The sequence below is a fragment of the Elaeis guineensis genome, chromosome 6 (genome assembly GCF_000442705.2).
Source record: "Elaeis guineensis isolate ETL-2024a chromosome 6, EG11, whole genome shotgun sequence".
Lineage (NCBI taxonomy): Eukaryota > Viridiplantae > Streptophyta > Magnoliopsida > Arecales > Arecaceae > Elaeis > Elaeis guineensis.
The window spans coordinates 1,595,405-1,616,241 of NC_025998.2; the positions used below are offsets into that span (position 1 = coordinate 1,595,405).

Here is a 20,837-nt window from a genome sequence, read left to right on the forward strand (position 1 = left end):
TGATCAGCATCTTCTTCCACTCCTCCAAGATGCCTCTGGAGTAAAAAATCTTCTGAATAACCTCTACCTCACCTCCAATAATGGGCCAATAATGATGAAAGAAAAAGGACAAAAATTCATCTAGCCTCGAGACCTTATCCTCCCTAGAGATCAGAGGGTACCCCGCACCTCCTCGCAGACATCGGACGAGTCAGAGCCTCATTCTCCTGGTTAGAGATGTAGGTCACAGGCTGGGCCTCCAAAAGTGGAAAGTCCCCACCAAGTGTTGCCGTCTAGCATGATCTAAAGAACTGGAAGATCAGTCCCTTGACATTCTCACTGTCATCCACCACAGCGCCATTACTCCCCCACAATTGTCTGATGCGGTTGGTAGATCTTTGAATCATCGTCGACTGATGGAATAATCTGGTATTTTAGTCACCCTCCTTGATCTACTGAGTCCTGAATTTCTACCTCTACATCATCTTCTACTATCTCAACAAAGAATGATGCACCGATAGCATGCGATGAAGCTGCCTCAAGTCAGACTCTTGAAGATCGCTCTCCTAATCCTCTAGCATCTGAAAGTCTACAATGTCCACCTCCACCCTCTCAATCCACCTAAGCAGATCATTGATCTCGAGATGATTCCACTATAGGAGCCTGTGCCTAACCAGCTCCAGCCTCTAAGTCATTCGATACCTCGCATCCCCATAGATCGGCAACCTCCACACCTCACTGATCATCTCCCACGTCATAGGATAGAAGATCCAAAAACTCTCAAATCTGAAAGGAGCCCTAGGCACACATGGGCGTTAGTGGTGACCAAAAGTGGGCAATGGTCAGAAGCAATCCTCGGCAAATGCTGAACCTGGTGCCTCAAAAAATATTGGAACCAATCAGCAATGGCAAGAACATGATCAATCCTCTCCCAAATTCTAGCCACCCCTTAACGGTTTTTGTACTAAATAAATCTAAGTCCAAAGTAACCCAAGTCAATTAGGCCTACATCACCAATGAACTGCCTGAAATTTCTAGACTCAGTACTATCCACATGCTGTCTACCTCCCATCTTCTCATTAGGCTCCATAATGCAATTGAAGTCTCCAGCGACAAGGGACGACAAACCCTACGACACCAGCCTGAAAATCTCGGATCAGAGTACCATCCACTCCCTATAGTTGGTGCTTGCATATATGTCAGATAGAAGCCATGAGCCTCTTGTCTCCTTTGAAATAACAATGGCCATTTGCTACTCGCATCTATGGAATGCGTCTATCCTAATCGAGCCGCATCTCCACATCACAAGGATCCCTCCCGACAGACCCCTGGACTCTATCACATAGGAACTCCATGCTGTCGAGATCCGTCGCTTAGCATGGGCAAGACTCACTCCCGAAAGTTGGGTTTCAAGGCGGATACAGATGTTAGGACAGTGTTGCTGAATAATCCTGCCCAGCATCGACCGATATGAGGGCTTCCCCACCGTTCGGGTGTTCCAAATTAGTACCCTCATGATGACAGTTGATGGAAAAGGGGATGTGTACTAGAATCACCTTAACCTGAAGGTCTACCTCCGTCCTTGTAATTGATGAGTCCATGGCTGATGGACCTTCTCCTACTCCCTGGATAGTCTGCCTCAGCTGTGCCATAGCCTCATCATGGTTTCAGGCATGTCTCCCCACCGAAGCTCACAAATCCAATGAACCCACACCCCTGAGGTCCTACGCCATCCGAGGCACTGGCCTCTGCTCAAAATGCTCTACATAGACTGATGCAGCAGAGTCGTTTCCTGGCTCCTCGGGCTGAGGTGGAGCCATCTCCCCCTTCCCTAGGGGACTCGCTGTGAAAAAGAACACCTCGAAGCCCTTGGAGCTGGCAGTCACCTTCGTTCGAGTCTCCAATAGGACTGGAGCCTTACCTTTAGCCTTATTCTTCTTTTCTGGATCCTTTTTGGAACCATCAGGGCCAACTTTCCATGAGCTGGGCCTTTCAAGCACCCAACCCACGTCAAATTTAAGGGGCCGAGTGCATTTGGGCTGGGCTGAGCCCGACCCAGAATTCCCTACTGGACCTGAGCCAAGCTCGGGTGGTCCGCCCGCCTCCACGCCCGTAGATGGGCCAATGCATGCTTCCTAACCCACCTCTAATGGATTGAACCTGTTAGCGAGCTGGTTTGTGCCAAGGCACAAGCTCGGCTCCTCCACTGCACAAATCTCCGCACAATCACCCATCGATCCAGTCGTTGATCTTAATGTGGAGCGAGGGGGCGATCGCTGCCGTGCGATCTTGGCTAGCTTCATCCAGCCATTTGATCCCCCTGGTGAGTCAACTCGGCCTGGATCCGCCCGAATGGGTTCCTTCCTACGTTCACTCGACACGGAAACCAACTCAACATGCCGAGTCAACTCGAGCATCATCTTCCCCTGCCCGACTGATGCCTCTGGCCCAGAAAGCTGCTAGCGAATAGCCACAAGCTAAGGCCCCAGATCTGAATCACCATCCACAACTCCCATCTCCTTCCCTCCATCTTGGTTTACGTTCTCCGAGCCCAACACGCCACCTCTCCCCATTGCCAAATAGGTCGACGTCGGACCATAGAGCCACCCACAGCGAAGGCACACCCAATCGAGGTTCTTGTAGATGAACATCTACCAAAAAGGACCCTTCGGCTCCTCAATCATCACCTCTGGTCGTAGTGGCCGGAAAAGGTCAATCTTGACACTCACACAGGCAAACCACAGTCGCCTCTACTCTGTCGTCCACTCGTCCACCGCCACCATCTCCCCAACCAAGCTTAGGATCTTCCGCAATGCCTCCACTAAGAGCTGCGGCAACCAAACCCATACTAGCACCGACTGGACAGCCCCCTCCATTGGGAAAAAGCCGAGCCGCCACGACTCCACAATTAACGCCTGGCTGGCCACAACACATGGCTCGCCAAGAACCAACTCTCTCCCCCCAACCTCAAACTGAAAAAACGCCTGGCTGGCCACAACACATGGCTCGCCAAGAACCAACTCTCTCCCCCCAACCTCAAACTGAAAAAGGAAACAGCCTATCTCCAAGCCATAGGCCAATACTTCCCTTTTCATCCCCACCCGAGATCAAAAATCCGAAGCCATCATCTTTGGTGCCACTCTTCGACTAAGACTTCACACCACGACCACCGAAGCCACCCAGACCTCTGTTTCCTCCCTTATGACCATCTTCGAAAACTTGATCATCTCCGAGAACCATCTGATAAGCTCCTCCATCTCCATCGGCAACAGTTCCAATGACACCCAAACAATACACCCTTGCACCATCCGCTTCTAACTACCATCTGGCTTCTCCCCCACCAATGTGGTCCCAGAACGAGTCCCCAACTGCACCAACATCGACGCCCTCGAAACAGAAGCCAGCCGGCGACAATCAAAATGGAATGGTAATGAGCACAAATCTTGACGCACAGATAGAACGGATCCGCAACAATCACTATTCAAACAGTCACTCCTAAAATCAACATTTGAGCATATTTTTCCAATGAAATCCACTCACTAAAACGACCAGCTGAAGATTATTTCATTACCCTTCATTACCCAACAGCCCAGCCGCTTTTATCTCGAGAAACAGAGAAGCTCCCGCCCAGCATCCACCAGCAGTTACGGTAAATGTGCTTCAAAACATGTTTATTATTGGTTCGGAAAGGCATCCGCCAGCATTGACAGGATCTGACAGGAGACATTCGGCTTAAAATTAACAACACAAGATACAATCACTCAACAACGCAAACCTATTCGATTTAGTTATGACGAGCACAACTGAAGATCAAAAATCAGACAAGTGGCTGGAGGCTTTAACCAACAATAAACGGAGAAAAACGAGCAACAGTATCACTCCACGTTCAAGCTACCATCTTAAACTTCAAGATAACGATAAAGATAAAAAGGAAAAAAAAACTTAATACAAATGCAACTGATAGCACCAGGTCTTCTAAAGGCCACATGCTATTACAACAGCAGAAACATATTCATGCAGGCAGACACCAGGAGGACATACACAGTGGTCTCAGCCTACAAAAACTGATACAGATACAACTGGTAACTCCTCTCCTTTTCCAGTTGTCTTCCCCCCATACAGGCATCAAAACCCTAAATTATATCCCAGGTTAGCCGCTTGTTCCTTCAACAGCTTTTCATGTTGGGCTTCTGAAGAAGGGATGGTAGAGCGCTTCCCGTGCCGTGAGCCGCTCTGATGGTTCAAACTTCAAGAGGCCATATAATAAATCAGTCAATGGAGTCCTAGAGTACTCCACATGCTGGGAAACCAAGTCCTGGAGAAAAGGCAGCGAAAATGACAAACCCATCAGCATTCGACTAATTTTTGGCTGCATTGCATATTAAGACTAAGACCCCATTTGGCATTGCTTTAGTAGTGCCAGAAGATTTTCTTTTTTTTTTTTTTATGACTTTGAGATTTTTGATAAACTTTCGAAATAGCCAAAACCTGAAAAATGGTTCACTAGAGAAAAAGCTCCATTAAAGCCGTGTCACAAAGCTTTTTTTTTTTTCTTGAAAGAACCTATTCAAGTATCGGCAATGGAATTTTTTAAAATTAATTTAAACATAATAAAATTGGATACGATTATCTTCACCATCATTCTATTATAATAGTCATATATAATGTATGATATTAATATACTATAATATTATAATATAATACCAATATTCTATGCTAAATTTTTTTTTTAATATATTATATTAATATTAGTATAATTCAATAATATGATAAAAATATTACTATATTATATAATAAATTTAAAAACTTATTGTTTATCATATTATTTAGGTTAAATATTAAACTAATAATATATAAATTAATAATACTTTATAATAATAGTTTTGATAGTACAAACAAATATAATTTAAAGTACCGTATAAAATCTTTTGTCATTAGTCCTTTGTACTAAAAGCATCTTCTAAATTTATTTTACTAAGCAAATGTTAAAATTCCACGGTACTTCAGATATGTACTTAGCTAACAATAAATAATTTTATATTAAAGCGCTCTACCAGTGAAAGCTCTACAAACAAAAGCTCCACTACCTACTACCTACAGCAAAACCAAATAGAGACTAATCAAACAAATTTTAGATGTATGCAATGCTTTATTGACATCCTATATTATTGGTGCACCAATACAACAATTAAAAAATAAATTTGATCTTGTGCTCATTAGGTGTGTAGATATCTATACCTTACAAACATGGGACGATATATGCTTGTTAAATGTTACAGCGCATAACATATCTTTATTCATTACAGCTGCCTCATGATTCAACATAAAGCAAGGGAAGTGCCATGGTGCTTTTTAATGTTTTTTTTTTTTGGTCCAAAGATGGAGACTTATCCTGACCATTGATTATTACTGCATATCCAGGGAAATGAAACTTAACCAATTTTCATCCAGTCTCACCATGGACGACTCCACTCTCTCCCCCCGCTCCCGCCCACGTCGCCTCCTCCCCCCTCCCCCCCTAACCACATCCCTGAGCACCTACTCACCCCAAACATAAAGGATCCCCTCTCTCTCTCTTTCTAAAGGTGGTAATTGGGTCGGATCGGATCATAAACGAGTCAGATCATATACGAGTCGGATCAAAAAGTATCAAATCTGAACTCGACCTATTTATTCAATAGGTCAGATTTTCAAACTTGAACCTGACCTGTTTAATAAATAGATCATCCGACCCGACCTGTTAATTTGTTTATTAAGTAAATAACCTATTTAACCGATCCAACCCATCCGTTTAATCTGTTTACCAAACCCAACCCGACCTGATCTGTTTAACCTGTTTGTTTAAGAAAATTGGTTCTTTACCAAATCCTAGATCTCGAACGGCCAACCCTCCTCAGTGACAGCCGTTGGGGAAGAAAGCACTGGCTACAGAAAGAGAAAAAAGGTGAAAAACTCTAGATCTCAAATGGCCAGGGCGCCAAGCGGCACAAGCCCCCTCAGCAACGGTCGTTGGGGAGGAAAAGGATAAAGAAAATGATGTAGATCCGAACTCCCTCAGCGACGGTCGAGTGCCGACGAATACGGCCACCTCCTTTCAAAGACTAACGATGAAGGAGGACCGAAGGTAACCGAGGGACAGTTGGCTTCGCAGTTTGTCCAGCCGCCGTTGGGAAGCTAGAAGCACCGGCCACCAAAGGAGTGGAGGACCCCCAGCTGCCATTAGGAAATGGGAAGCTAGAAGCACCAGCCACCAAAGGATGAGTGGAGGATCGAAGCAGGAAACCCAAAAATCCTAGATCTAGAAATCGGACAGGAGGAGAAAAGAGAGAAAAAAGCCTTTTATGCTCAAGATGAGACCAAAGGGCGAAGGATCAACGACAGCGGTCAATTTAAACCGTTTAATGCTTTAGCCTAGCCATAGTATTGCGGATTTATAAGTTACAATCCGATTTGATCCAACTTGTTCTAACCCATTTATTAAACAGATTACACGGATCAGCTACCTAAAACTTGACCCGACATGCTTATTAAACAGATTAAACAGATCAACCCATTTACAACCCAAATTCTGTTTAATCCAAACCCAAATATGTTTAACGCGGGTTGGGTCAATTTTTGCCACCCCTACCTCTCTCCCTCCTTCCCCCTCCCCCTCTCTCATAGCTTCCTACCCCAGCACCACCTCACCACCCCACATCATCAGGATGGATTACTGCAATAGTTATCAGTATATAGAATTCTTGATCCAGTTTGATTGCTTAAAAAACTATGAATGATGCACGATGAATCGTTATTATGAAACATGACACTTCACATAGAGTATTATATCATTATGGCCTCAGTTTTGTGTAAATGGCATGCTATAATGGTTGGTATCATACATTTTGCATTTATCCGATTGCAAATTAGGCTCACCAAACTATTGCAGACGACCTGATTCACAAAACATAGCATGACTGACAATAACAAGATTATAATTTATTTACTAACTGCGATAACAACTAGGCTTCTGTTTGATCTCTTATATGATTTCCATTACTTGATTTGTCCATTGCTGCTTAGCTTGCCCTAAATGATCACCAACAAATTCCCATGTAAAATTGTTGATATCATGATGACTGATGCATCTTTCTAACGTGTCTAAATCATTATAATTGGTTAATGGACCAAAACATAGTGTCCAGAAGTTAAAATAATAATAATAATATGTTTCATTTGATACAAGAAGAATTAGCATTAATTTTTTTTGTGATCATCAACTAGTTGTAAGTAAAATGATTTTTCGAACAAGAATGAATTATTATACCCTTATTTCACCAAATCCAGAATTTTCATAAATTTTACATCACCAGTTTCTTCAATTATAAACCCACCAAATGTATCATGCATAGCACGTGCTTCCATTTCCTGGTCATAAGAAAATGTTGTGCTATGGCAACCTACATCCTAGAAGGGTTTTAAAAAAATTGCTTTCATAACCTGATTCTCTAAGCCAAGATTAGCCTTCATGTATAATTTCAACTTGAAATCTCCATTGTTTCCTAATCAATGACAAGCAAAAAGAACATTAATCTGAATTTTTTTAAAAAAATCATCCAAATGCATGCTATAATGGACCACCCGCCTTTCAATATAGATGCAGAAAATGATAATGATCTAATCCAGTGGATGCTTTGATCTCAGTAAATTATTGTAATACAGCAGAAAGAATGCATACCTTCAGACGGTCAAGCTTCCTTACAGCCCTGATACTTTCTCTTGATACAGCACCTTCAGGCCAATTCAACCGAATCCCTCGCCTAAAATATTTTGATGCTGAGGGACTGCAAATGCCAGAAAGGAGGTATATGATGCAAACAAATAATTCCATAAAAACTAAGCCAAAATAGTGAAGTATATGCAACAAAAATTGAAAAGAACAGTTCCTTGGTGCAACAAATTTTTGATATCAAGCATGGCAGTAATGTAAACATGAAAACAATGACTTTATATTATGGCATATGAAAAGCAATAGCATCAGTAACATGATAAACTCTCTTGCCTCAAAACACCAAAAAAAAGTAGGTTCCAGATAATTGTCTGTCGAGTTCAAAAAATAGTCCAATTGATTTTTGGCAGTGTACTGTATTGACAGATATCATACCCTGATAATAAACTATAAGACGTGCATGAGAACTCATGGTCAGGTGGACCATCAGCTAGCTGATCTTGGAAAAAGTTCCTACAGTTGTCATATCTTGATCACAAGTGTTTGCTTCCTCATTGATGCATCATTGGTTCTCATGTTTACTAAAAAATTGGCTAGTTCAACACATCTGCATCACAAGAAAGGAAAGAAGGTACCAACTGGCACTAGTGCTGTGTGGTGCGACATCCTTTCAGATGTTTGACCTAAAATGAATGTCTCTTAAAGACGGTCATCCTCCAGGAATCTGGGCAGTTCAGAATGCAATGCTATCACGATAAATCACAAACAAGTATACAAAAGGGTAAACCAACTGATATCTGAATCACTTCAGGAAAGTCTGAATGCTCCGGCATGTTAGACATAGATTAAATGGGGAATAAATAATGAACAAAATAAGACAGATCATACAGATTGGAGATCCACTGACTCCTACAGTTTTGGAGCATCACAAATCATAATCATAATCAATCCCAGTGCAGTGAACTCATATATGGTTTAACAGGCATAGTCCAACCACGTGAATAATACGACTCTACATGTCAATAAATTCTCCCCGATGCCATATATGAGTGGCATGCCCACTGTCCGGAAATCCCTAAATGTTGGGATTGTTTAGAAACCAATAACTGCAAATTCCTTCAACATTAAGACTAGAGGCGTACATTGTTGTATGTCTAATCCAAACTCTCTATTTTCAACTAAGAAATTATCACAAAATGTCAATTACACCAGAAAACAACACTGCAAACAACACAACCTCAAACAAAAGAGTTCCTTGACAGTCTAAAGGCAATTAATAACACCTGAAGCATGCAGATTGCAGGCAAACCTATATACAAGCATATAATTTTTCATCATTAAAATGTGCAATCTTCCACATACAACACATTGGGAAACCTTACCTAGCTTTCTGTATCATATGTTCTGGCAATGGTCCCAAAACCCTCTCCATCATGGCCAAATGCTCCAAATTTTCATGTGTCTGAAACAATGCTTCACCCTGAAACATGTTTAGAATTGAAGTATATCCATTAAGGACGCGAGGCAAACCACTCATCCTCTCTAATATTAAATCTGCGACAGGTTGGCAGACTGACCGAACATAGCTCAACAAGGATGCAACCAACGCTCCAAATATCACAAGGATAATTCCATCCCAAACCTGATATAAGAATTGTTCAATGATGATAATATGAGGATAGGAATTTAAAATTTTTTTAAAAAAAAAAGATGCTGACTCATGACAAAAAAAAACCATAACAAAATTTTGCAAATCAAGAAGAAAAGATGAAAGGAACCCAGGGTACTTGAAGATCTAATAACTGAAGCAACTTCCAGTAATCAACATGAATTCAACCGTATAAGTTGCCATATCATACATATGCTACCCAAGGAAATTTGTAATGAAGGAAAATACATGCTCCCCAACTTATGTCTCATATAACATATGGCCACTCATATAATGTCCCTTGGATGCTTTAGTTCTATGGTTTTTGGAGTGCTAGCACTTATTAAGACATGGCTGAACATGGAATGATACCCTTACCATCATAAAAAATAGTGTGCAACTAGTCAACAGATGCATTTTGTACAAGAATGCTTTTATTCTCTACAATTTCAAGTGACAGACATTATAATCTAATGTGTACACCTAATTCAACAGAAATGTCATACCTTTCTACCGATTTTCTTTCAGTGCAATAGACGTAGATTTTTCTAACAAAATGCATGGCACTGCAACAGTCTCGTAGTTAACAAAGATTGATAAATTTACAATTACATTTATTTCTTTTGCACGAAGTGTATCCATGTCAGATTATTGGCATTAAAGCGCCATACCCTATGGCACAGATGAATACATTGGCATGGCAATAGACACACAGCGGCCATGCTAAATGTGTAGGTAGCAATGCTATTACACGCATCCCTACAAATAATATCGAGTTATCTACCTTCTTCACAATATCTGCTATACCTACACGGATGCATGAAGGAACCCACATGTGCATGCGCACATATAAATTCTGCTTAATTAATTCAAATTAAAGATAATAACACATCAGGCAGTAGGGTTCTATCATGGGAGAGGAAAACAGAGAGCATAAATTAACAACAGCCATGGGGCACTGCAACAATTACCCAAGATCAGAGAAACCAAATTATTATCACGTCAGTGACAGCTGATGGAATCAAGCGAAAAATGGTGAATGAGGGATATCAAAGTTTCCTTACTATGGTAAAGACGGATAAATTATTTAAAAAAAGACTTGAAAAGATGGTGCCAACCTTTGCTCAGGATCATAGTTTAAGACAATATAGTTTATTCAAACAAGGAAGGGGGTGAGACTTACTGAAGAGCATTGAGAAACTAGGAATCTGGGAAAGCTAAATTTGTCTAAAGGAACAAGGAGACTACAGCAACAAAAGTTTTATCTCCCAATCGCTATGCACATGTCTAACTCAGAATTGATTATAAGCATACAGAAAACGTAGCTCAAACTTCTAGAAAGAGATTTAACTAAAAAATTTGGAATAAATTTGAAATCTAGCCTCCAGAGATCTCTGATGGCTGCAGCTTTATAGCCATGAAAAGTTTGTCCCTTTAAAATCACAATGGAAAACCAATTAAGAACTTCACTTGGGAAATCCTGCATCTCAGACGAGATTGTGAAGCCAACAGTTTGATCATAAAGAGCTAATTTACCTAATATGATTTCAGGTGCCCTGTAATGTCTTGTTGAAACAATGGAGCTATGGTCCTGATTCTCAAAAGCAGTACTACCAAAATCAATCAGCTTAATGGCACTTGACTTTGGCAAGCACCTGAAGTTTGTTCCATCTTGTGAATTCTTCTGTTTCATCCCAAGCATTCATTCAAAACTGCTGAGTCCATATACCTGATAACAAAATATCATATGACTTCTAAAAATTGCATAAGTCAAAATACCTTATAGCTTGGAACCTTTACATATTCAGAAGACACAAGAAGAATGTTTTCTGGCTTCAGATCAGTGTGAATAAGGCGTAAATCATGCATATCTATGTTTTCAAAAAAAAAAGAAAAATAAAAAGGTTAATCCTGCCACTTCACAGTGCAAAAAAAAAAAAAGAAGGACAAGTAGATCCATAAGAGTGGTTAGGAATGAAAATCCAGACAATGAAAAATAAAAGAAGCTAAGAATAATCAACAGACATGCTACAGATTCCAAAAGCTGACGTCCAAACTCCCGCACAAGTTCCACAGGAAATGGACAATATTTATTTCTCTTTAGGAAATCATATAAGCTCGGCCCAAGCTTCTCACAAACCTGATAACATCATCAAAGTTCATTCAAAGAAAATATCTGATTTTAGTTTTCCGGTACCATAAACAAACCTTAAAAGAACATAATATATCAAGAATTTACAACCATCAGTTTTCCAATCTCCAAGAAGAATTAAAATTTAATTAACCCTATCAACTCTTCTAGAGCTCCATTCAGCAATATCAGGTAACAATTTATTTATGCAGGAATTCTACACTCCAGCTACTGAATCTTCAACAGGAAGTCTGCCGATAAAGAATGCACCACCAAACAAATACCAGCATTTTCTAGAGAAAAATTCTCTTCCTAATCCTCAATATTCATGAATCGGAAATTGCTTGTACAAGCCATGAAATGTTTAATGACCCAGTAAGAGGGGGAAACCAATCAATGAGGAGCAGCTGGAGGTATGTCAAGGAGTGATATAGTCATCGGCAATCTCAGTGTGTGACTAGACTAAGGCAGCCCTTAAACTGCACTAGCCTGATTATCTTTTACAAAGGAAAAATAGCAGCATCAAGATGATACCGAACAAGTCATGTTCTGGGTGATAGAAGATTTCACATAGAGTAGTCATAAAGGCTAAATGAAATAGTATAAGTAAATAACAACAATAAAGCCTAGAGCTGTACTTACAATGCATATGTGATTTCGGTAGTCAAACCACCTTCGTATCTGGACACAACTGAGAGAAGAAAGTCTGAATAAAAAGAACTGAAGCTTGATATCATCAACAAGCAACTTAAAACTACAAAGTCAGCCACCTACCATTTTGTTCCATCTTTATCATTGTTAGCAAGATGATTAAGGACATCTATTTCAACCATTGCAGCATTACGATATTTGCGTATGCTACGAACCACCTTGATTGCCACAAATTCACGTGCTTCACGATCCCAACATTCCAAAACACGTCCAAAAGTGCCTGCAGTACCAATGTCTTGCTAACCAAGAAAAAATGACAATATCAAGGAAGAAAGTTAAGTTTAGACAGCACACCTTCACCCATCTTGCTAAGTATTTTATCTGCATGATTGAATGGAAAAAAGTAAATGATCTCTAGTTTTTAAAAAAATGAATCAATTTTAGAAACCAAAAAAAAAAAAAAAAGCAGATCTCAGAACCAAAATATTGAAATCAGAGCTTCCAATGCATTTAAGCAAGATGTGAGGAGTGATAGAATATGCAGAGTCCATACATGATGATATAATATGATAGAATATGATGCAGAGTTCATACATGATGATGAGAGAATTAAAACATCAATATTAGTAGGATGTAAGAAAAATTTAAGCTTCCGACAGCATCATGGTTATGGTGGTAAACAATGAATGATTTAAACAATATTGAGTAAAAGTTTAAAAGGGTTCTTCCCCTTCTATGACAGTAACAATTCTTAAAACATGTATTAAGGTCGTATCTTGATGAAATACTAAATCGCAATAACCTGATAAAGCAAAATATAAAGATGTGTTTAGATGTACCTCTACAAATAGTGATCTTGACAACTACCATTCTTCATGACATTTAAAATACATACATACATATATATTATACTGATTTGTATAAACACATATTTCAATATTTTTGCACTTCTTGATTTTTGAATACAAGATACTTGTTTTTATATGTGTTTCAAGATGTCTTCATGGTATCAAAAGCCATTAAAATCACAAAGGAACATTAATTGTCCATTGCTCTCTTTTCCTTAAACTTGCCACGTGTTTTTACATTGCAACAAAGACTAAAAATGTCATGTTGGACCATGTCATATAAACATAGATAGCAATTCTAGATGCAGCAATTTTAAGTTCAAGATCTTGCAGTGTTACCAGAGCTCAGCATATACTGGAGAGGGAAAACATGTCAGATAATGAAAACCAGGTGAGGACCTCACATTGACATCCACAAACCACGTCACTTTCCCCAGTTTGGTCCTAGTAAATGGAATGTTCCCTTAGCAATTAAAGGACTATTACTATCACCTTTCAAATTCTTGTGATTACAAAAGCATTTTAATGGGCAATTCTACATTCAAGATCACGCTGCTAACCAGGTTGGACAAGGAAGGCAACTTATGACTTATCCCATGATAATTCCAATCAAACCTCTAAAACTTAGGGAGGACAGTACAGCACTCAGAACAGTTTTAACAACATATTTTTCATAAGTTCCCAGATCATAATGCACAGCTCCATGGTTCAGAAATTAAACCCTTCCATTTCCCTATAGTCTATGAAGAAATATTGTAATCTGTTCCGAATGCCTCCAAAATGTAATATGTAACAGTCTTGTACTTGACAGAAATGATTTTTTAGGGCAGGCTTACGTTAGCATCCTATCGAAAGAACCATCATTCAATCAGCTGCACTTTGGAGTGATGCCTGATCTTTTTCCTATAATGCTTAACAGAATATATTCATCTATTGTGTCACTTATAAATTAAGATATCACAATGTATTTCAGTGAAAATTAATTAGATACGAAGAGCCACATTGCAAATAAGCAATATCTCACTCTGCCTTAAAACCATTCAATCTTTTAATAAGCCCATTAAATCTTTTAATGAGATTAAAACGAATACAAGACCGAGTCCCCACTACGCAAGTCAAAAAAAATAATAATATGCACTCACTTGCCGTGCTATCAGACTTTAGAAATTTACATGAAGCATCCTGTTATGCATGTCCATTGGATGAATTCATTCATTCAATATCATGATTCAGGGATGGTTCTTGCAGAGGCTAAATACACCAAGACTCGCACAAAGAGAGAAAGAAATCACTCATGAGATTAGATCTCCAGAATCTAAGAATACTTTCTTCATTTTTTAAAGGAAAAAAACACATCCATTTTCTTTTCAGGTCTCCCGATTCGAATCAAAAGATACGGGAAGCAGGAAAAATATAAACAGAAGAAGAAGAAATCTTACATCGCGGAGTGAGATTTTCCCCAAGATCGAAGACATAGTGCCCCTCCCGATCGTCATCCCTCCACGGAGGCGATGCTGCACCCCTCGTGCCCGGCACCGCCTCATCTCGGACAGCATCCTACACAGAATCCATCAAGAACGATTTCCAGACCGGCTCAGAATCCAACATACAGTAAAACCCTAACCCTAGACTCCCCCTCCTCTACCTTCTCGCAATCCCAACCCCTAACCCTAGCATCTGGACACGGATGGACCTCTCGTTGTTCGGGAGGCGCGACGTCCCACGCGAGCCGAGGCCGCTTCCTCGTTCGCGAGCTCTCCATCCGATCCCCGAGCACCAAATTCCAAATCGGGACGAAGTTTCCGACGCTCACGACCTCCTCCTGCAACGAAACCAATGCAAAAACCCTAGAAAACGTTCTGGAAGAAGATGAAGCCTCGAGAAAGCAGGAGAAGGGATAGGTCTTCTTTTGGGGTGAGGGGTACTCGAGGTCGAGGGCCAGAGGAATTTAGGGCTGGAAGTATGGAACATGAAGAAAACGACGCGGTGCTGCATCTATACGAACGTTTCGCGGCTATGTTTTATGTTTCCCTTCGAGCCCGCGGTTTTCTGGCAATGACGAAAGGGCAGAATTGGCATCATGCCCCGAAAAGTAACACAAAAACCGGCTCCAGAAAGGTTCTCTAAGCTACAGGGTTTGGCAGCGTTGCCCTGACTTAGGCACTGGGCCATGCCTGTCACGGCTCGGCCCAGGTCCATCGGGGCATGGATCCAATGAATTATACCGGGCACAGTCCAATTACATCAGTATATCCAAACACCGTCCTAGGCTCGAGGTCTGGGGGCTGTGTCACACATGGCTCGTGAACTGTCAGGCCTGCAAGCTTGATCGGTGGCACGCGGGCCTAATGATCTATTTTTTTTATTTTTTTTTATTTTTTTAAAAAAATCAGTCCAAACGATCATGTCGGACACGATCCGTTTGAGCTCGTTACGAGCCGTATTAGGAACAGCCTGTTTGAGGCTGTTATGGGCCATGCTTGGCACGGTCCGTTTGAGACCGTTACGGATCAGGCCCGGCCCATAACGACTAAAATTTTTTTTTATTTTTTTTGGGTTATAACAGTTATATTTGAGAAAATGATCATTTTGACCCCTCTAACAACCAAAAAACTGTTAGATTGAACGGTATTGTGGAAAAATGAAAGTTTTTGAGTTTCTATAAATAGGATCCTCTTCTTTCATTCTCACCACACCAATTCATCAAACCAATTCTGTCCCTCTCTAATCTCTCTAGTCCTATTTATTTTCTCTTCTAGCAATTCTGCTCCCTTTCATTCAATATTTAGCAAGTGGCAATTATAGTTTAGCAATTTAAGAGTTATACAAGAGGAGGAAGCATCTCTTTTTGGAGGTCGAAGTTCAAAAGACAGGTCTTCCAGCTCTACTCTATCGACTCTACTCTCTTCAGCTCTCCTTTTTCGGTCCGGCTTTTTTCTTCCAACTCTCCAACTCTCTGCTCTACCTCTTCTTCCTCTTCGGCTCTATTCAATTTTCTTTTGCTGGTTATGGATTAGTTTTTTTTTTTGCATTTACTCGGTTTAGATGGCAAATTACGATGACGAGAGTATTGCCGACGTGCAATCTGACTTTTCCTCTATTTCTGAGAAAGAAGAAACTCTCTCTACTCCCTCTGAAGCCTCTTCTGTTGAAGTTGGATCCTTTTTCCGTAAGAGGACCAGTACTGTATGGAATGATTTTGATAGAGTTTTAGTTGATGGAGTCTATAAGGCAAAATGTAAAAAATTTGCCTAATTATATAGTTATGCCAGTTCTTGAGAAATTACCATTTGAAGAGACATCAAAAGTCTTATAGGGTAAGTGATTCTCATCTTCAAAACACCCTTAATACACAAAAGAATGCCCTTGTAGGAACTCTTGCTTACAATCATGAAAATCAAAGAAAAGTACTTGTAAAATGGATAGTTATGGATGAATTATCTTTTAGCCTATATAAATTTTTTAATTTTGAAGAATATGTTCAATTAGCTTTACAATTTGCTTACAGAAGAATCAATAGACGTATATTTAGAAGAGTAGTTATGATGAATTACTTAGCAATGAAGGATAATTTGATTGGAACTCTTTTTGTCTTAAATACAAATATATCATTAACTTCTGATATATAAACTGCATCTGTAGGTAGTATGTCTTTTATTTCTGTCACTGCTCATTATATAGACAATGATTGGTAATTAAATAAGTATTTTCTTGCTTTTCGTTTCTTTGATTATCGCCATTCTGGCCGACAAATATTCAATACTATTTATCAAACTACAGCTACATATGGTATTAGTACTAAAATTATGTCTGTTATATTTGATAATACATCTAATAATAATATAGATGTTTAATTATTGAAGAACTATTTTCATCCCATTCTTAATGAGAATTTATTTCATATTATATGTGTATGTGATATTTTGAATCTTTTTGTTCAAACTAGAATGGGTATTATTCAAGATATAATTGTAAGAATTAGGAATGCAGTATCTTTTATTCAATCTTCAAGAGCATGATTATGATAATTTAAATAATTATATCTAGACCATGGTAAATGTTTCAAAAAATTTAAACTTGATGTAGTTACCCATTGGAATTCTAAATATATAATGATTTATGATGCATATCCATATAAAAATCTGTTAAGTGCATATATAAATGATCATGGATTAGGCTTTATTTTAACTGAAACTGATTGGGAGAAAAAAAAATTTGAAAGATGTTTTAGTTAATTTTTATAATACTACGAATGCTCTTTTCGGTGTTTATTTTCCAACCTCTTGTGCATTTTTACAACAAACATATATAATTTGTGGTCAATTTGCACAATATAGATATGATGATGTTTTTATGCCTATTATTCATGAAATGGAAACTAAATGGAATCAGTATTGAGAAGTGGTGTGTCCCATTCATAACTTAGCTGCTGTATTTGATCTATGAATCAAATTAAGTGGCATACATATTTTACTTAATAAAATTGATAAATATATGAATCAGGATTTCGAAACATCTAAAACTGAGGTAACTCAGCTATTTTATGATATTTTTGCATTAGATGATGAAAAGATTCGTGAATCTAGATAGTTCATATCATCTTCACAATCCACATCTAATACCTCTCGTTCATCATATGTTTTCTCATTTCTTGCACATAGAAGATATTCACATATATCTTCTTCATCTTTAAGTAATGAATTAGAATTTTATTTATGACATAAAATCTCTTCTGTATTAGATGAAAATCAAATAGAAAATCTTGATATGTTAACCCAATAGAAGAGTGTAAAAATTAATACCATATTATGTCTACAATTACACATGATATTTTAGCTATACCGATGTTTACAGTAGCATCGAAATCATCTTTTAGTGCAGGTCAACATATTCTAGATGAAAAGAGGAGTAGGATGATGGGTGAGATAGTTGATATACTGCTCTGCTTCAAAGATTGATGGGATGTGGAGGTAAGACTTCAGGACAAGGAAGACATGATATTGGATCTGATGATTAGGACGACACAAATGGCACAGACAATTAATAAGATTTATTTTCAATTCTTAATTTTTTAAAATTATATATTTTTATTTTTTATTTATTGAGGTGAGTTACCTCTATTTTCTTCTCTCTCCCCCTTATTATATTCTGGAGGTCAGGCCTAGCCCCTCTCCCTCTTTTGTATAATTTTGATTTATATTAATAAACTGATAGGAGTCCATGCCAAACCCTCCACTATTATAAGGTGGTTTTACTTTTACAAAAAAAAAAATTCAATATCTACTATTTTTTTCATTTATCCCCCAAGTCCCCAATCTGTTTTATTTTATAAAAATTATTTTTTTAAATAAAAATTTTAAAAATATCCGATGCCAAATGGGCCGTATCAAGGTACGTGTTGGGCCTGGACACATGTCGTGTCGTGCCTGGTACGATGAGCCGTGCCAGCCCAGGCCCTAAAGGGTCGTGCCGGGCCTGGGCCGCAGGCCACCAAACCCTCAACTAGGCCCAACCCTTAGTATTGAGCCGCGCCTTAGCATGGCCCGCTATAGTACTTGGAGGGCCTTGTTAGGCATGACCTAGTTTGTGTCGGGATGCCCACCTCTAGTTGTCTAGGGCAAACTAAGTTGCCTGTCAGTATACCTATCTCATGAACGGGATACTCTGGTTTGACTGTATGAATACATAATAACTAGTCGAAGACCAATGCATTGTGTGGGATTGGATGCACGAAAATAAATTTTCAGATGTTGTTGTCCTATTTTTCAAATATTACTTTATTCTTATTATTATTCGAATTATATTAATAATAAATTAATATTTTTTAAAAATATTTTTATTATTTTAAAAAATATTTTTTAAAATAATATTTTATTATTAATTTTTAAAATTATTTTTTTAAAAATAATATGTTAGTATACAAATAGTATTTTTACATTAATAATAAAAATATTATTTTTTAAAATAATATTTTTATTATTATTTTAAAATTAATATTTTTTATTATAAATTATTTTTAATAATAAAATAATAATATTTTTTTTCTTCCTCTCTTTAAATATTTTTTTTCTTCCTTCATTCCGTCGCCCTCACCCGCATAGCGTGAGATCCAACTCACAACCGTCCACGCTGCCTTTGCCACAGCCTCGCCCCACCGTCGTCCGTATCGGATGTATGAAAATAATTTTTTTGATATTACTATATTTTTGTTATTATTTGAATTATTATTAATAATAAATTAATATTTTAAAAATAATATATTTATTATTATTTAAAAAATAATATTTTTTAAAATAATATTTTATTATTAATTTTTTAAAATATATATTTTAAAAATAATATGTTATTATTATTAATAGTATTTTTAAAATAATATTTTAAAAAAATAATATTTTTATTATTATTTTAAAATTAATATTTTTCTTTCTGATTCAAAATATTATTAATAATAAAATAATAATATTTTTTTACTTTTTTCTTTTTTCCTCTTTTCTCTAAATATTTTTTTAAAATTAATACCCTAAAAAAATAATATTTTATATTATTATTGATAATAAAATAATAATATTTTTTTCTTTTTTCTCTCCATCCCTATATATTTTCTTTTTTTCTTTCTTTTCTTTTTTCTTTTTCCTCCTTCCCTTTTCTTCCCCCCACCCTCCCCCTCCCCAATTTTTTTTTAAAATTAATATCCTAGAAAAATAATATTTTAAATTATTATTAATAATAAAATAATAATATTTTTTTTCTTTTTTCCTTCCCTCTCTAAATATTTTTCTTTTTTTTTCTTTTATCCCCCTTCCCTTCCTCCCGTCGTCTCCCCCCAACCCCCCACCCCCATCGCGTCCCCCAGCTCCGGCGCCACCAATTCCCCTCACCTCCTCTCTGCAACCCCGTTCCATCACCGTCCCCTCCTGTTCCCTCTCTCGGCCCCGACGAATCCAAGCCCCTGCGGCTCCACGTGAGCACCAACGACCGCCCCTTCCCTCCTCCGGCTCCAGCACCACCAACCTGACTCCACCCCATCACCATCCGCATCGCATCTGACTCTGCATGATCACCAAACTTCCTCTCCTCCCCTCCCTCGGCTCCGATGCCACCAACCCCCCTCCCCTTCCCTCCGCGACCTCACTCCATCGCCGTCCCCTCCTGTTCCCCAAAAGGTCTGGATGCCCGGCCATCGCCGCTCTCTCGGCTAACTTTCTTTTTTTCAATGCCTTAGATTTTTGCTTCTTACAGGTCGAGCAGCCGTCCTCAGCATCATTTGAGAGGAAGGGATCGGAGGCCGATCAGAAGGAGAGGCTGCCATCATCGCTGGCAAGAAAGTCGAAGGACACATTCCGCCCGTCGAATTTGATGGACATGGATGGAGGAATCCGATAGAATTCGATTGATAGGAGAAGAAGATGGGTGTTCAGAGGGCTCGAGAATCTTTGAAGAAAAAAATTGGAAGGGAGGAAGGTAACAGTGCCTCAGAGAGATTGAAAAAGCGGGCCGACGTCGATGACAATGGAGAGAAAGGTGATGGTGGAGAATGGTGAGAGGTGGTGGCGAAGAGAGCGGAGAGGAGATGGGAAAAAAAGTTGGGAGGGGTCGGGAAGCTTCGTGAGAAAAAAAAAATATTTATGAAGAAGTCGGAGCTTGACACATAGCACGTTGGGAGGATTTTGACTTTCTGAATTGACAATACTACAATACTCCTCCATAGAATATATATATATATATATATATATATATATATATATATATATATATATATATATATATATATATATATATATATATATATGATGTACAAATAAAAATTTAAATACTTTTAAAAGAATCAAAATATCTTCTAGTGTAGACCTGAGCATATAGTGGTCAAAACAT

At 38.5% G+C, this 20,837-nt stretch overlaps 1 protein-coding gene across 4 annotated transcripts; it reads right to left on the reverse strand.

The window, feature by feature from the left end:
• Positions 1-3,796: 3,796 nt before the first annotated feature.
• Positions 3,797-14,975, reverse strand: LOC105047730 (serine/threonine-protein kinase AFC3). Of its 4 annotated transcripts, none has more exons than XM_010926783.4 (12): positions 14,611-14,974; positions 14,405-14,522; positions 12,472-12,498; positions 12,241-12,397; positions 12,109-12,157; positions 11,361-11,475; positions 11,115-11,206; positions 10,872-11,019; positions 9,265-9,329; positions 9,070-9,167; positions 7,697-7,802; positions 3,797-4,294 (listed from the first exon to the last, which is right to left on the reverse strand). In XM_010926783.4, the coding sequence occupies exons 1-12, from the start codon at positions 14,725-14,727 to the stop codon at positions 4,157-4,159; spliced, it is 1,230 nt and encodes a 409-aa protein (XP_010925085.1). In that variant the 5' UTR covers positions 14,728-14,974; the 3' UTR covers positions 3,797-4,156. The 4 variants fall into 4 exon arrangements, with proteins under 4 accessions (XP_010925085.1, XP_010925087.1, XP_073114939.1 ...); XM_010926785.4 differs by having other exon boundaries at positions 14,659-14,973; XM_073258838.1 differs by lacking the exon at positions 12,472-12,498 and having other exon boundaries at positions 12,241-12,412; positions 14,611-14,975.
• Between the last annotated feature and the right edge of the window lie 5,862 nt (positions 14,976-20,837).

Excerpts from the sequence above, each read along its gene's own strand:
- LOC105047730 (XM_010926783.4), bottom strand. The coding sequence starts at position 14,727 with ATGGAGAGCTCGCGAACGAGGAAGCGGCCTCGGCTCGCGTGGGACGTC. Across the intron at positions 12,158-12,240 it reads GATAAAGATGGAACAAAATG|TTGTGTCCAGATACGAAGGT; the intron begins GTAGGTGGCTGA and ends TTCTTCTCTCAG. Across the intron at positions 11,207-11,360 it reads GCTTTTGGAATCTGTAGCAT|ATATGCATGATTTACGCCTT; the intron begins GTCTGTTGATTA and ends TTGAAAACATAG.